Genomic DNA, 14486 nt, shown 5'->3' on the forward strand with positions numbered 1-14486 from the left:
CCTATATGTTATGGAGAAAGTGGCATGGGATACATTTTTTAGCAGGAACCCTGTGGTAGGTGTTACAATTATTACTTCCTCCTGTGATACCTGATGCAAATATTAGAAAAGGCACATAAAGATGAATGCAAATTATAGGTGTCTGTTTTGCTCTCAGTATGTGTACTAGAAAGCCGCTGTGCAAATCAGCTTCCTGTTATGCATTTCGGAAACTCAGTGGCCACTTGCGCATTATATCTTATGTCACTTTTGCAATGGAGATGTTAATTCCTATGTCAAAAAGCTGCTGTAATAATTAATCAAAGGAAAATAATTCTGTAAGTCGTTTTCTTTGTCAGCTTCCTTCTGAACCAATAAATTATTATTTTTTTAATCTCCTTAGGCTTTGATGCGACCTGGTCGAATTGACAGAATCATATACGTCCCTCTGCCTGATGCAGCTACTCGTAAAGAAATATTTAAAATACAGTTTTCTGCCATGCCTGTGTCTGAGGAAGTCCACATGGATGAGCTTGTCCACAAAACACAGAAGTATTCAGGAGCAGAGGTAAGAACTCAGTGCCATATGAAAATGTGAAATCCTAATAATTATTACTATATGTTTGATTTCCTGCAATTGTGTTTTACCATCTTGTTTGTGTTCCTCCTCATAACATCATAAGTGAAATGGCATTTTACACATTGAGGAACAAATTACTGTCAAGGCCGTGCAGTCAATTGGTCAGATCCGTCTTTCTAATCCATATCAGAAGCATACCTAGCAGTTGGTGGAACTGGCCGTGGGGGGATGGCATGCAAAAATCACCTATCAGACTATGGCATGTATGATGTATACAGTATGTGTGTGGTATTGTGCCACCACTGTCAGGGCGAGATCAAATGCGGGAGAAGCTTCCCGACCTCCATGCACTGCTGCACAAAGACGTGCAAATTCTTTTGCCCTTCCTCTTCACCTTCTCTGCACTGGAAACACTTTGAGTAGTTGGGTCACATAAAATAGTAATTCCTAAGGTGGCTATTGCGGTAAAGTGATTTTTTTCTGGAGTGACCTACAGCTCCTTGCCAATGGTACAAGGGACCCTATGCACGCCTGTAGTCATTCTTCACACATTTAAAAAACAAGAACCAAAAACTATAGTGAAAGCATTTCTGTGTAGCGCTTAATGTGAAACCTGTGTGCAGATTACATAAATAATGTGTGCATGTTGTGATTTGCGCTGAAAGATCAAGGACCATAGCAAATGATGATTTCCACATGAGTTTCATGTTAATTTCTGCCATGCAAGTGGATAATAATTTTGACCCAATCAAGAAAACACTTAGCTACCCCCTCCCAGTTTGGTGTCATCTGCAAATTTGATGAGCATCCCCTCAATTCCTTCATCCAAGTCATTTATAAAGACGTTGAACAACAACAGGCCCAGGACAGAACCCTGTGGTACCCTACTTGTGCTATGTGTATTATCAAGAGCTTCTTTGTATAATTCTGGTTGTCCACTGAATTGAGAACATGAGACAATCATATGTAGATGTGCTCTGAGAGAACAGCTGTCTGTTGGATTACAGTGATGTACAAAATGAAAAGTTGACCAGTGCAGCTTTAACAGACGAGTTACCATTATTAAATCCCTACTCGTTATAGTTATTTCATATTTCTTTATTTAAATCATGTAAAATCCATCTTTAAACCAGGTGTCACCAAGATAATATAAAAAATAATATAATCCACTAAAACACATTAGACATCATTAGAGTATAAAGATTTACATCTGCCTTATCTAAGGAGCAATAAAAATGACTATAACATATAAAAGATCCAGGAAGGACAGAGTGAACAGATAAGTTTTTTTACTAGCGAATATAATATCTGTACTATTGGCACCTGCCAAATATCCAGGAGAGACCATTCCATAAGGGGGCCGCCACAAAGAAAGCCTGTCATCAGGTGGTCATAATATGAATATTCGCAGGACAAGAACAACCAAGAGGGCTTTATCTGGTGATCACAGTGAGTGGGTAGATCTATATTTAATGTGTGTGCATATGGTATATATGTACTGATTGACCTTACCATTTGTTGTTCAGAGTTGGTGATGGAGGCCAATAGAGCTGCGACTAACACCCAGGAATTGTCTCACTAGATTTATATATAACACAATATTTATATGTGTGTGTATGTTTACAGTATATGAAAACCACAAAAGCCATTTCTTAGAGGCTTTTAGAGGAGCTTTTCAGACAATTGCCTAGTTTCATTAACAAGCTTTATCTCATTACATCTCTAGTTCCCTGCCTTACCGTTTTACATTTTACAGAAAAAAGGAATCACTTTAGTTGATAACTTCATGATACTTGATTTATGGCAACCACTTATAGCAAAGAGCAGAAGTATTGCAACCCACTGGGGTTCTAAGCAGTGCAAATACTTTACTATTCCTGTAGTGCTGAACTATTATTTTTAATGCACTTTACTGTTTTTCATTTTTCATATATGTCATAAACAGCAACCCCTCCCATTCTTCCATAGATACATCCATGTAAGTAAGAGAGTATACAGTGATAATCAGTCAATATTTATCTCAAATGGTTACCAAATTTTGCTCAGTGAAAGCAGTTTTTCAGAATAAGCAAATATTATGGAATTAGTAAAGAGGTGGTTGTGGTGTTGTTGTTCTTTTAGAATGATGTATTCAAGTAGCATGAACTTGCTGAAAATTAAATTGTTTGCTTAACAGTTTTTTTTTAAAAAAATACCAATTTAACTGACATCCCAAATAAACAGTCTTCGTCCAATATTGTACTTAGGTTGCTTTCTTCTGAAAAGATTGTGAGGAAACATAGTATCCAAAGCAGACTGCCATCTATCCCAGAAAAAGAAAATCCTAGTTATGCCTCATGTTTAGATCTCTCGTTGACTAGCTTTGAAAGTAGTTTTTAAAAGGAATAGCTGCATAGCTTAAGACAAGAAAGCCTATTTACAAGAAATAACTTGCCATGGAAGTCAGAGGCAGGCAATTCTACCCTCAGTCCTCCAAACAGAAGAGTAGCTGTATCTCATAGTGTGTTTGTTATTAGTTTCCTTGCTACCTGTAATCTCTAGTTTCATTTGGGAGAGAAACCATATTCTGATCAACTTTGAGTTGAACATTTGATCTAACAAGTCTGCAGCAGGATATTGAGCACAAATGTTCCCCTTTTCTTTCCACTGAAGGAACAAGCGTTAGAGAAGATGATGAGCTAATGAAAAGGTAGAAAGCATAAATCACCTTACAGTGTTTAATTTTTACATTCCTCACCCTTTCATCAGTCCACAGAAACAACAATTGAAATGAAGTAATAGTTCTTATGCCAATGAACAGAGGTTTTAAGCTTACTTTCAGCCTTCAGAATTTTTAAGGTTCTTGCAAATGAGGTTAGAAGTAGTGTTAATGATACAGTATTATGTTGGGTAGTTCTTTGCTTAATCACAAGGTTCAGGGTCCAGAAGTCATGAGTAACCAAATATTTTTGTGCGTTCTTGGATTTCCTCTTTTTTTTATACACAACAGCATCGCATGCCATTCTAAGCTGTTTCGTGATTTTTCAGTGTATTTAAAAAATGGATATTTTAGGGAAAGTGGTGTAAGTTTCTTAGGGACCACTTCATCTTAGTAATTTCCAGCTTTAAATTGCATAGAATTTGTCTCAATAAAACGGGCGCTGCTTATTCTATAAAGCTCAGCATAGTCTTTCTTAATTTGCTTTCTGGTGTTGTAATTAAAATTGCACACGAAGCCCTAAAGAACTGTTTGTTTCAAGTAAAAATGAAATCATGTGAATCCTGACAGATGTCAGGTTGCTAATTCTGTCATTCGGAAACTCTCTTATCCGGAAAGGATAATATAATTATAATTATCATACATTATCTACAATAAAAGGGTGAGTTTAGATGAAACATGTCTTGGCAGAATAGAGACTTGATTCCTTCTTTTAATAAGCACGTATGCTGATCCTTATTCTAAATCTGACTTTTAAAAGAAGTTTATTACATCATTTTTCTTTTCAAATTAAAAGGACGACTGATCTGCTTTGTCCTAAATCTTTTCTCTTCAAACTGTGGAGGAAATATATAGAATAAATTATAAGAGTTCTATGAAAGAAATTAGCATTTAAACATTTCTGGAAACCAGAGCCTATTTATCATCTCCTCCTTCCAATTCTGCAGCAAATTCCTTTTTAAATTCAGAAGTAGTTATAAAGACAACTCTCATGAGCAGGTCGAGCATGTGTGTGAAACATTCTGCTGAGAACTATAAAAACTGAAACATCCTGCTTTCTAGTATAGAGCATCTCTTTGAGGTACATACGTTTATGGAAAATTAAGATGTGAGACAGTCTTAACTTTATGGCAGACAGTTTATAGTGTGAGAGCCAAGGCTGGCATCATGTTATATGGTATATCATATAACCATGCTTACCAAAGAGACGTTAAATGTGAGTAGAAACTATAAATCTATCACTTATACCTAGAGGACTTGGTGTAAATTTTATCTTCCTTGCCGAGCAATAACTCACAAGGGTGGCACACAGCATGTACAACAAAATGCTGGTCAACTTTCACTCATGCTGTACCATGGGCTTATTTGATGTCAGGAAAGCATCATTGTGCTGCCATAAAGTCATATTGTACTGTATAGCATAGCTCAGCTCTCATCTCAATCTTAAAGCACATCTGATTAAATGTAAGTCACGAGGAAGGACGCTGCTGATTTAAACCACCTCTTACATTTAGTAAAGAAAATGTAGACAGTTTTATCACTGGAAATGACTCTGCACAGAGTTCTACTACATTTCGTTGTTTGTTTCATAAAAATGAAGGAAGAAAATACAACCTGTTTGCAAAATTCATAGGCAAACATGCCTGTTGCTGAGCACTGGGGATCGTTTTATTTTGGGAACTACAACCCCCACCCCAAAACATCCAAAGAAGTATTCCTGGATCATATTTCCATTCTGGTTCAGGAGTAGCTTACAATCTTTTTAGGGGAAAGCCCCATTGACTTTCTATTTGGCCTCAGACTGTCTCACTCTCAGTTACATTTGCAACACAGCCTTGACTGTTAGCACATAAAAAATGTAGTATAATAGCACATGAAAAATGTAGTATAACAGTACTTATTATAATCCATTATGTCAGCCTCTCTCGCACATGAAGCATTAAGAAATTTGTGGGCCTTCTTGCACTTTTGAATGTATCTTTCATTCAATAGCTCAAATTTCTGTCATGTGGCTGTACTATAAAGAAATGGATAGCAAGCTTGATAAACTTGCTTGATGTGTATCTGTGTGTGATGCCAGCAGAGAACTGAGACTGCCTCGCCACTCTTCTTCCCTGCCCCCCCCCCCCGACCGCCCCACCACTAGTGTCAAGTAATAATGGAATTATGTGAGCCTCTTCCAGATATATGCACATTGGTGAAGGAGGCAGCAGTCAGCTATCCAGGAAGGAGGAGAGAGGGGATGGATACACTTGCCCTTTCCCACCCAGTCCTGGAGACAAGAGAAACACTGAATTGAATTCCTTGCCCTGAAGGGGGAATGGCCCACAACTGGCAAAATGAGACCACATCCTTGTGTCCTGGTCCAGATTCTGAGTTAGCAGAATCAGGCCAGAAGGTGAGGGATTTCCCTATAAGATTGTTTGATTGAACTCCGTAGTATTAAAAAAACTGGACACCCTACCCCCCCCCCCCCGGTCAAGAAACCTATTGGGGAATATGCTTAGCCACCAGGTAGGCATCTATATATGCATGTGCTTAAGAATATGGAATCGGTATGAGTACTATTACTGCAAAGGAGGAAATGCACATTGGTGGATTTTCACAGGTCTTCACTTGCTGCTTACTAATTTTATATCTCCTCCATCTTCCCCACCGTCCTCCATTTGTTCGCATAAAGTTGTCAAAAACTCTTCTGTGTAGAATGTAGGAGAAGGAAGTGTGTCGCCAGCACCACGGGGGCTGCTGTCACTTAGTAGAGGCTACAAAAGAAAGTCGGAAAGTAGCAATCTATCATCCAGCTGTGCTTCCCCTTCCCCCTCCCTCCCGTCCCAGTCTTCCCTGGGGCCATGCTTCTTTATTGTCCTCTGACTTAGCAGTGGTTCCCAGTAAAGGAAAAACATGTTGCTGTTTATAAGCAGTTGGGAATTTAATTCTAGAAGGAAATGGTCTCTTTCGGAAGTTGCTATTGTTTGTTTTTTCAGGCTGGTTTTTTAATTGTTTTTAAGTAAGTTGCAGATTTAATATTTATTTTATCAAGTTCATTTAAAAAAAAATACAAATCAAATTACACTGGTCAGCCTTGAGAATTTTGCATGTTCCTTGGGAGCAGTTTTACTCTCTTCAAGATGCAGTTACTAACGTAATCTTAGTTCTTGTAGCAAATAGTGAAATGCCTGGTGCTTTCTGCATGCAGCACTTTTATGTTGTGGGGTAAGTGGGGTGGCTAACCTTTTTCATACTGAGAACCACATTAACCCATGATCAACTCTGCAGGGTCCTCATGTCAAAGTGGGCATGGCCAAGGTGTAAAAATGGGTGTGGTGGGAATGGCAGTTCTTGGCACTTCGTTTTGAAAAGTCTTTCCCATCAGTTAGGTAAAAGGACCCCTGACCATTAGGTCCAGTCGTGGCCGACTCTGGGGTTGCGGCGCTCATCTCGCTTTACTGGCCAAGGGAGCTGGTGTACAGCTTCCAGGTCATGTGGCCAGCATGACTAAGCTGCTTCTGGCGAACCAGAGCAGCGCACGAAAACACCATTTACCTTCCTGCCAGAGCGGTACCTATTTACCATATTTTTCGCTCTATAACACACACCAGACCATAACACGCATGTAGTTTTTAGAGGAGGAAAACAAGAAAAAAAATATTCTAAACGAAATAGTGGATATATGATTTTTGTGGTTCATGCTGTGGCCACAGACATGTGATCTGACAGTGAGTTTGGAGTAGCCTAATGCAAAAATCCTGAGGATCCATGTGGATCCATGCTTTGTAACCACGGAGGAGGGAAGGAAGAGGAACCATGGATCCTCTGCTCACGACTGCAGCAGATCCCCCGCCACCCGCAGGCATTCGCTCCATAACACGCACAGACATTTCACCTTACTTTCTAGGAGGAAAAAAGTGAGTGTTATGGTGGAAAAAATACAGTATCTACTTGCACTTTGATGTGCTTACAAACTGCTAGGTTGGCAGGAGCTGGGACCGAGCAACGGGAGCTCACCCTGTTGCGGGGATTCGAACCGCCAACCTTCTGATCGGCAAATCCTAGGCTCTGTGGTTTAACCCACAGTGCCACCCACGTCCCTCTTCCCATCACTTATTTTACACTATTTTAAATTAATTTTTTAATCATGCATTATTCATTATTAAATTCAAGGTTTTTAGAAAAAGACCTTCCCCTTTTTTAAAGGAGCAATTTTATTCCTGAGCTTTGCATTCTTACTCTTGTTGGCATTAGGTTATATAACTACCTGAAGGTTATGTAACTATCTGAAGGCTAATTTAGATAGGATGTTTATGCTGAACTAACACCCTAGTCAGCCATCTAGCTGCTTCCATCAAGCCCAGCTTGATAGCACCAGGAGTCTTTCCCACAATCTGTCTTTACAGATTATCATTATAGATACTTGATGTAAAATGATCTGCTTCGGTGTCTAATCATGCTATATTTGATGTGTAAAAACAATTCAAATCAGAACACAACATGTTCAATAGAAATCCATTTTTTCTCTTGAAGGCAGTGTGCTAATTGAGATGGTTTTGCTGTAACCAAATTTATTTTTATGTGGAAGGTAATAGAATATTTAATACAGAGTTCAGAAACAGAATGGAAATCCAGCTAGGCAATTCTGTGATCCCATCTGGAGTACTATTTAGTTGTGGGCACCCCAGTTCTGTTAAAAACATGCTCTTAAACTGAAAATAATTCAGAATAAAGCTACAAGTATGATAAAGGATCTAGAAGGAATATCATTGAAAGAAAAGTTAAATTAACTTCATATGTTTAGTACAAACATATCTGTACTAAACTTTCAAACTTTAAAAAGACAAAAGCAAAAAGAGAGAAAAGTGTACATTGTACCTACTGAAAAGCAATAAATTTAACAAAGTCTACCTTGCTGAAATTTAATCAATAGGAAAAACTGTAAAGTCATCTGCAGTGGCACAAACATTATATAAAAGTTTGTAGGGCCTCATTCCTTGAACGTTTTCTAGGATACATATCTGTCGGGAAAACTACAAAGAGCTTTTTGGTAACATTTATTACAACAGAAGTCCAATTTCATCAGATGCGTGAAGTATCATCCTGAATTACAGTATCTCAATACCAATATCTGTCTATATGGCTTGTGTTTAGAAGAGAAAACTGTAAATGGGGAAATAAAATGGAGAAAATTGAGGGAAATAAAATGGAGAAAATTTAGTAATTATCACTGTCTCTGCTTAACATTTGATAACACAATACATCCTGGTATTGATAATGCAATTAACACACACAATGTGCTAATAATCCTTTGTTTCAGTTGAGCCCACAAATGAGCCCACTGACCCTCTTGATGAATTCAATTGATTTCACATTGCAGTTGCCCTTTGAAGTTCCTTTGTTCCAAGATTGCCACTCTAAAGCCACTTAGCACATTCCCAGGAGAAATTGAAATGTACCCCCCATCAGTTTTAGATTACTGTCATTTCTGGTGTCATATTTGTTTAATTGTTTTTTAATGATTGTTATTTCTATGCTCTTAGCAGTTCTTATTTTTATATGTAAGCCACCTTGAATCCCATATGGAGAAAAGGTAAATAATAATAATATCCATATATTACACTGAAGATGATAGGTGAATGAATGCCTGATGCTGTGGAGCATATTATAAACAAATACGACATCTCTTTCCTATAGTCCCTGGGTCCATATCTCTGTTATGTGACCTGGTGGTGGTAGTGATAAGCAGCAGTTTTAGATTGAGGGCTGTCAGTAAGCAAGTACGGTGCTACCACTCAAGGCCTGTGAAAGGGAAGTATCATTTTTCAGGATGTGCTATAGATAGATCATTGATGATATGTTTGAGTGGCTTCAGCTAGAAATTGTAAGTGACAACAGTAGTCTGTCGTTTTGCCTTCTAATTTGGTCCTACAATAGGTAGTTCCTGGGTACCAGTTTGGCCTAGTTAATCAGTCTGTCCATCCCCTCCCCCGAAGTGCTGGGTGTGTATTGTAGTTTGAAGAGGGTCTGCTATAAATTCTTAAGTAGCTAGTCTCTGTCAGGGATCTTTTAGGTACAAGGGCATGATTATAAATCATGGTTATGCTAGATTAGGTAACCCAAATAATCAGAAAAAACTTGCCGCTCTTTATAGTGCTGGAAGTTCAAGCTTTGCAGAGTATATGCTTGACAGCAAGCAAGAGCATACATATGTGCTGTATTGACTTTAAAACCAATAACCAAAAGCCCACACGAAAACGAAGACTTAGTGTGATGGGATGAAGAGCTGCTTGTGTGTAAATTGCAATCCCTCAGAGTTTGAACCGCTTCTCAAACCTCTGCCTGTGACGGAGCCCCTCCAGCATGGCTGCGTCAGTCGCTAGCAGAATCCGAAAGTGGCTGCTTTCGGAAACGTTTCCAACATAAAAGCTCCTTAACGGAAACACGTCTTCTGGACTCTCTGCGTGACAGTTTCCGCCGAGGAACGGGTGTTCCTATAGGGGGCCCTGAGACTTCCCCACTGTTTTCACTGGAAGCATCTCTGAGCCATTCCTCCGACTCCCCTTCCCTTGACGTTCCTGTTCGCCCCCTACTGGTTCCCTCTTCAGGTGTCAAGTCTCTCTCTACCTCAGAGAGCCTTGGCACCTCCTGTCCTGCCGATGGCAGTTCCCTGACATCCACCTCCCCTCCAGGGCCCCCTTCACCCCCTCCCGTCTCCTCCCCTACGGGTTGTGAGGAGGTAAAACCCCGGAAGGAACCTTCCTCATCGTCTGAAGTTTCGAACACCTTTCTCCACTCGTTGTGGTTCCTAGTCTCTCGGTACTCCTCGTCATCTGAGTCCGTTCCTTCTTCCAACTCCGACTCCGCGAATCCTTCCAGTTCCTCTTCCTCGTCTGTGGTGCCGAAATACTCCCTTCTAAACCTTGCTACCGGCTGTGGTTTCCGCGGGAATCTTTGGTGGAACGTTTCTGTTAAAACCTCGTCATTGACCTCCTCTGCAGTCACCCAGGTGTTTTCTGACTCCGGTTCCCCTTCCCACGCCACTAAATACTCCACCTGATTGCCCTTCCACCTGGAATCGAGGATTTCCGCTACATGGTTACTGCTTTCCCTCTCCTCCAAGACCGGTCCCCTGGTGTGCTCCTCTTCACCTCCCCCCTTGTACGGTGACAGTAATGACCTGTGGAACACTGGATGCAATTTCATGTGGTTGGGTAACCGGAGTTTGAAAGCCACTGGGTTGACCTGCTGAATGACCTCAAAGGGTCCCAATCTCTTGGGTCTTAATTTCTTACAACCCCCTTTGAACGGCAACCCTTGGGTGGACAACCACACCTGATCCCCCACCCTTATGGTTTCACCTTCCCTCCTGCTCTTGTCTGCCTGCTTCTTATATTGAGCCTTGGCCCTTTCTAAGTTGAGCTGAAGCTGACGATGGATCGCTTCCATCTCTTCTACAAACTGTTCGGCCGCTGGGACGCTCCATCTCTCGCCCCCCTCCCCCGGGAATGCCCTGGGGTGACACCCGTAATTGGCCAAAAAGGGGCTCATCCCTGTGGACACATGCTCCGCATTGTTGTAGGCAAATTCTGCCAGCGCCAGCTTTTCGACCCAATCATTCCCTCTGTCATTGACATAGCACCTCAGATATTGTTGGAGGATGCCATTTGCTCTTTCCGCCTGCCCATTGGTTTCAGGATGCCGGGCCGTCGAAAAATTGACTTCCACGTGCAGCAAGCTCATGAGCTTCCTCCAGAACCTGGAAGTAAATTGTTTCCCGCGGTCCGAGACAACCCTCAAGGGGGCGCCATGCAGCCGGAAGACGTGTTCTACAAACAACTTCGCTGTTTCTTCCGCTGTGACTGCATGTGAACATGCTACAAAGTGGCACATCTTAGTTAACAGGTCCACTACTACCATGATGGCCGTCTTCCCTTTGGATTTGGGCAGATCCGTCATAAAATCTATTGATACCGCCTCCCAAGGCCGTTCTGGCGTGGGTAGTGGTTCCAATAACCCTGCCGGCGCCCTTCTTTCCCCCTTGGCCCTCTGGCATTGGTCACACCCTCTTACATACTCCTTTACATCTTCCCTCACCTTGGGCCACCAAAACTCCCTGGTGACCATCCACATGGTCTTGTGTTGTCCAAAATGTCCCGCCGTGGGACTATCATGCAACTGCTTGAGTACCCTCCCTCTCAATTCACCTTCTGGTATATACAGTGCCCCTTTGTAATACAAAGCCCCATTTCTTTCTTCAAAACCCTCCGGGCTCTCACCCTCTCCCCTGAGGCCTCTGAGCTTATTTTGGGCATATTCGTCAGTTTCCGTTTCTTCTACCAGCTCTCGTCTCCCCACCAGCGCCGCCCCACACACCCAGCGGTCCTCAGGAATGACATGTCTTTCTTCGCTTGCCCCCTCCCCTTCCAAGTACTCTGGTTTGCGTGAGAGAGCGTCCGCCCGGACGTTCTCTGGGCCTGGTACATAACAAATCTCAAAGTGGAATTTGGAAAATTCCTGTGCCCATCTCACTTGCCGTTGGTTGAGTACTCGAGCTGTTCTCCAATACTCCAAATTCTTGTGGTCGGTGCACACTTGCACCTTGTGTTGTGCCCCAATCAATAAATGTCTCCACCTCCGGAACGCTTCGTGAATGGCAAGTAGTTCCCTGTCATACACCGTGTAGTTCCGCTCGGACTTATTCAGCTTCCTCGAGAAAAAGGCACACGGTCTCCACCCTGACGTATTTCTTCCCGGCTGAAGGAGCACCGCCCCCACCGCTCTGTCGGACGCGTCTGTCTCCACCCTCATGGGCTTCTGTAGGTCCACATGCAGAAGTTGTTCTTCCGAAGCGAAAGCCCTTTTCAGTTCTTCAAAAGCTCTCTCCGCCTCCGCCGTCCAAACAAATTTCTTCTTGCTACTGAGGCAGTCGGTGATGGGCGCCGTCAAGTGTGCAAAATTCTTGATGAACTTCCGATAAAAGTTCCCAAACCCCAGGAATCTTTGCACATCCTTCTTGGTTTTCGGTGTCTTCCATTCCAGCACCGCCTGGACCTTGCCTGGATCCATGGCCAATCCTTGGTCTGACAGGCGGTACCCCAGGAATTCCACCTCCTTGGCATGAAACTGGCACTTCTCCAGTTTCACCCACAGCTGATTGGCTTGCAGCCGGCCCAACACTTCTCTCACGTCCCTCACATGCTGCTCTTCATTTTCCGAATACACCAACACGTCATCCAAAAAGGCCACACAATTCTTGTAGAGCAACGGCCCCAGGACGTGGTTGATGAAAGCTTGAAAACATGCGGAGCCGGCTTGGAGACCGAAGGGCATTACGAGGTATTCAAATGCTCCCAAAGGGGTGAACATGGTGGTCTTCCATTCATCCCCCTTCCTTATTCGTATCAGATTATACGCCCCCCGCAGGTCCAGTTTTGTAAAAATCTTCCCCTTCCTCACCCTGGTCAGAATGTCATCAATTCGGGGCATAGGAAAGGCCAGGGGTTCCGACACGGCGTTCAGGGCCCTGAAATCCACTACAAGTCTCGGCTTATCTGTGTTTTTTTTGTCCACAAAAAACACTGGGCTGCCCCCCACCGCTCGGGACTCTCTGATGAAACCCCTCTTCAGGTTTTTGTCAATGAACTCCCTCAGCTCCTGCATCTCCCTGTCTGACATGGCGTACAGCTTGCCCACTGGGAGTTGAGCCCCCGGGAGTAGGTTGATTTGACAGTCAAAGGGTCTATGCGGCGGCAGTTTGTCCGCTTCTCTTTCGCTGAATACGTTGCTCAGATCTGCATATTGCGGAGGCACCTCCCCTTGCTTCATTACCTCCATCCCAGCTAAGGTGATCTTGGCTCCCCCTGGATCCTTCCCCTGCTTGCAGTGTTCCAGGCAATGCGCCGACCCAAAGGAGACCACCCTCTGGTGCCATCCCACTAGAGGGTCGTGAAGTGCCAGCCAGCTCATCCCCAAAATAATGGGAGCTCCTCCCAATGTGGCCACATTGAACGCTATCCTCTCGGTGTGTCTTGCCACCCTCATTATCATGGGAACAGTCTGTTGGTTCACTTCTCCTCCCAACAGCTCTCTGCCGTCAATCGTGGTTACCTGCAGGGGTTTACTTAAGGGGAGGGTTTGTATCTGGTGCTCAGCTGCGAACTCCTTACTCATGAAATTACAGGAGCTGCCTGAATCCAGCAGGGCTTTGATCTGTAGGGGGTGTCCATTTGGCAGCTCTAGCAACACCTCTATCACTAGAGCAGGCCTGGGAGGTTCTGGTGCGGGCACTCTCACTGCTTTTGAGCCTGGCTGCTGTGCCCCGACGGCAGCCAGGCGTTGGCTTTTACCTGCTCTGTGCTTTCCTCCTCCTCTCCCCCAACAGCTCCTGCCATGCCTTGCCATTCCTTTCTCCGTGGACAGACTCTGGCAAAGTGTCCTGGCTGTTGGCAGAGATAGCATTTTTTCCCGCCCTTTCCCTCTTTCTTCCGCCCTTCACCGATGTTTGAAACTGTGCGCGCACGCGCTGTTCCCACTTCCATCGGCTCTGCCGGCGGGAAAGGCTGCTCTGGAATGTCTGGAATGCGGAGCTCCCTCCAACGTTCTCCTTTCCCCTCCCGCTTCTCCAAAGCCCTCGCCTCCTGGCGCGCTCCAATGGCTAGCGCGGCTTTAGTCAGCTGGTCCATAGACTCTGCTCTGGGGTTCCGGGAAAGTTCATCTTTCAAGGACGAAGACAGACCCTCTTCAAAAAGCATTTGAATGGGCTCAGAAGCCAAGTCCCACCCCAATCGATGAATCAACATAGTGAACTCAGTCCAGTACTCACGGACAGTCCGGTTTCCCTGTTTGCAAGCCATTAACTGCCTTCGCACTCCTCCCTGCTCAATGTCACTGGAAAACATCAGGTCCATGGCACGAAAAAACTTCATCGCGTCCTTTAGGATCTCATTATTTGCTGCCATCAAGGGTCTAACCCAGTCCTTCGCCCCTGATTCGAGGTGGCTAATTACAAAAGCCACTCGCGATTCCTCATCAGGAAAGTCATCAAATTGCAGATTGAGAGCATATTGCATCTCTGTCCTAAAGGCATGGTAGTTCCTGGGGTCCCCCCCAAATTTCTGCACCAATCCTGGCATCTTTCTGTTGAGTGGGGTGGCTTTCTCCCTCCCCCTCTCTGCATCCTGAGCCCTCCTTTCTTCCAGCCTCGCCGTCTGCAAGGCAAGCTGGATTTCCAACGTCCTA

The 14486-nt window shown here is 43.6% G+C and overlaps 1 protein-coding gene across 2 annotated transcripts in view; it reads left to right on the forward strand.

Moving 5' to 3' along the window:
* Positions 1–14486, forward strand: part of AFG2A (AFG2 AAA ATPase homolog A) — a 152587-nt gene that overhangs the window by 117820 nt on the left and 20281 nt on the right. For both annotated transcript variants that reach the window (XM_083457241.1, XM_083457240.1), the window contains exon 15: positions 383–547. In XM_083457241.1, the coding sequence (XP_083313367.1) occupies positions 383–547 (165 nt within the window). The remainder of the gene's footprint in view (positions 1–382; positions 548–14486) is intronic.

This window comes from Podarcis tiliguerta (assembly GCF_965153285.1).
Source record: "Podarcis tiliguerta genome assembly, chromosome: 9".
NCBI classification, from domain to species: Eukaryota; Metazoa; Chordata; class Lepidosauria; order Squamata; family Lacertidae; genus Podarcis; species Podarcis tiliguerta.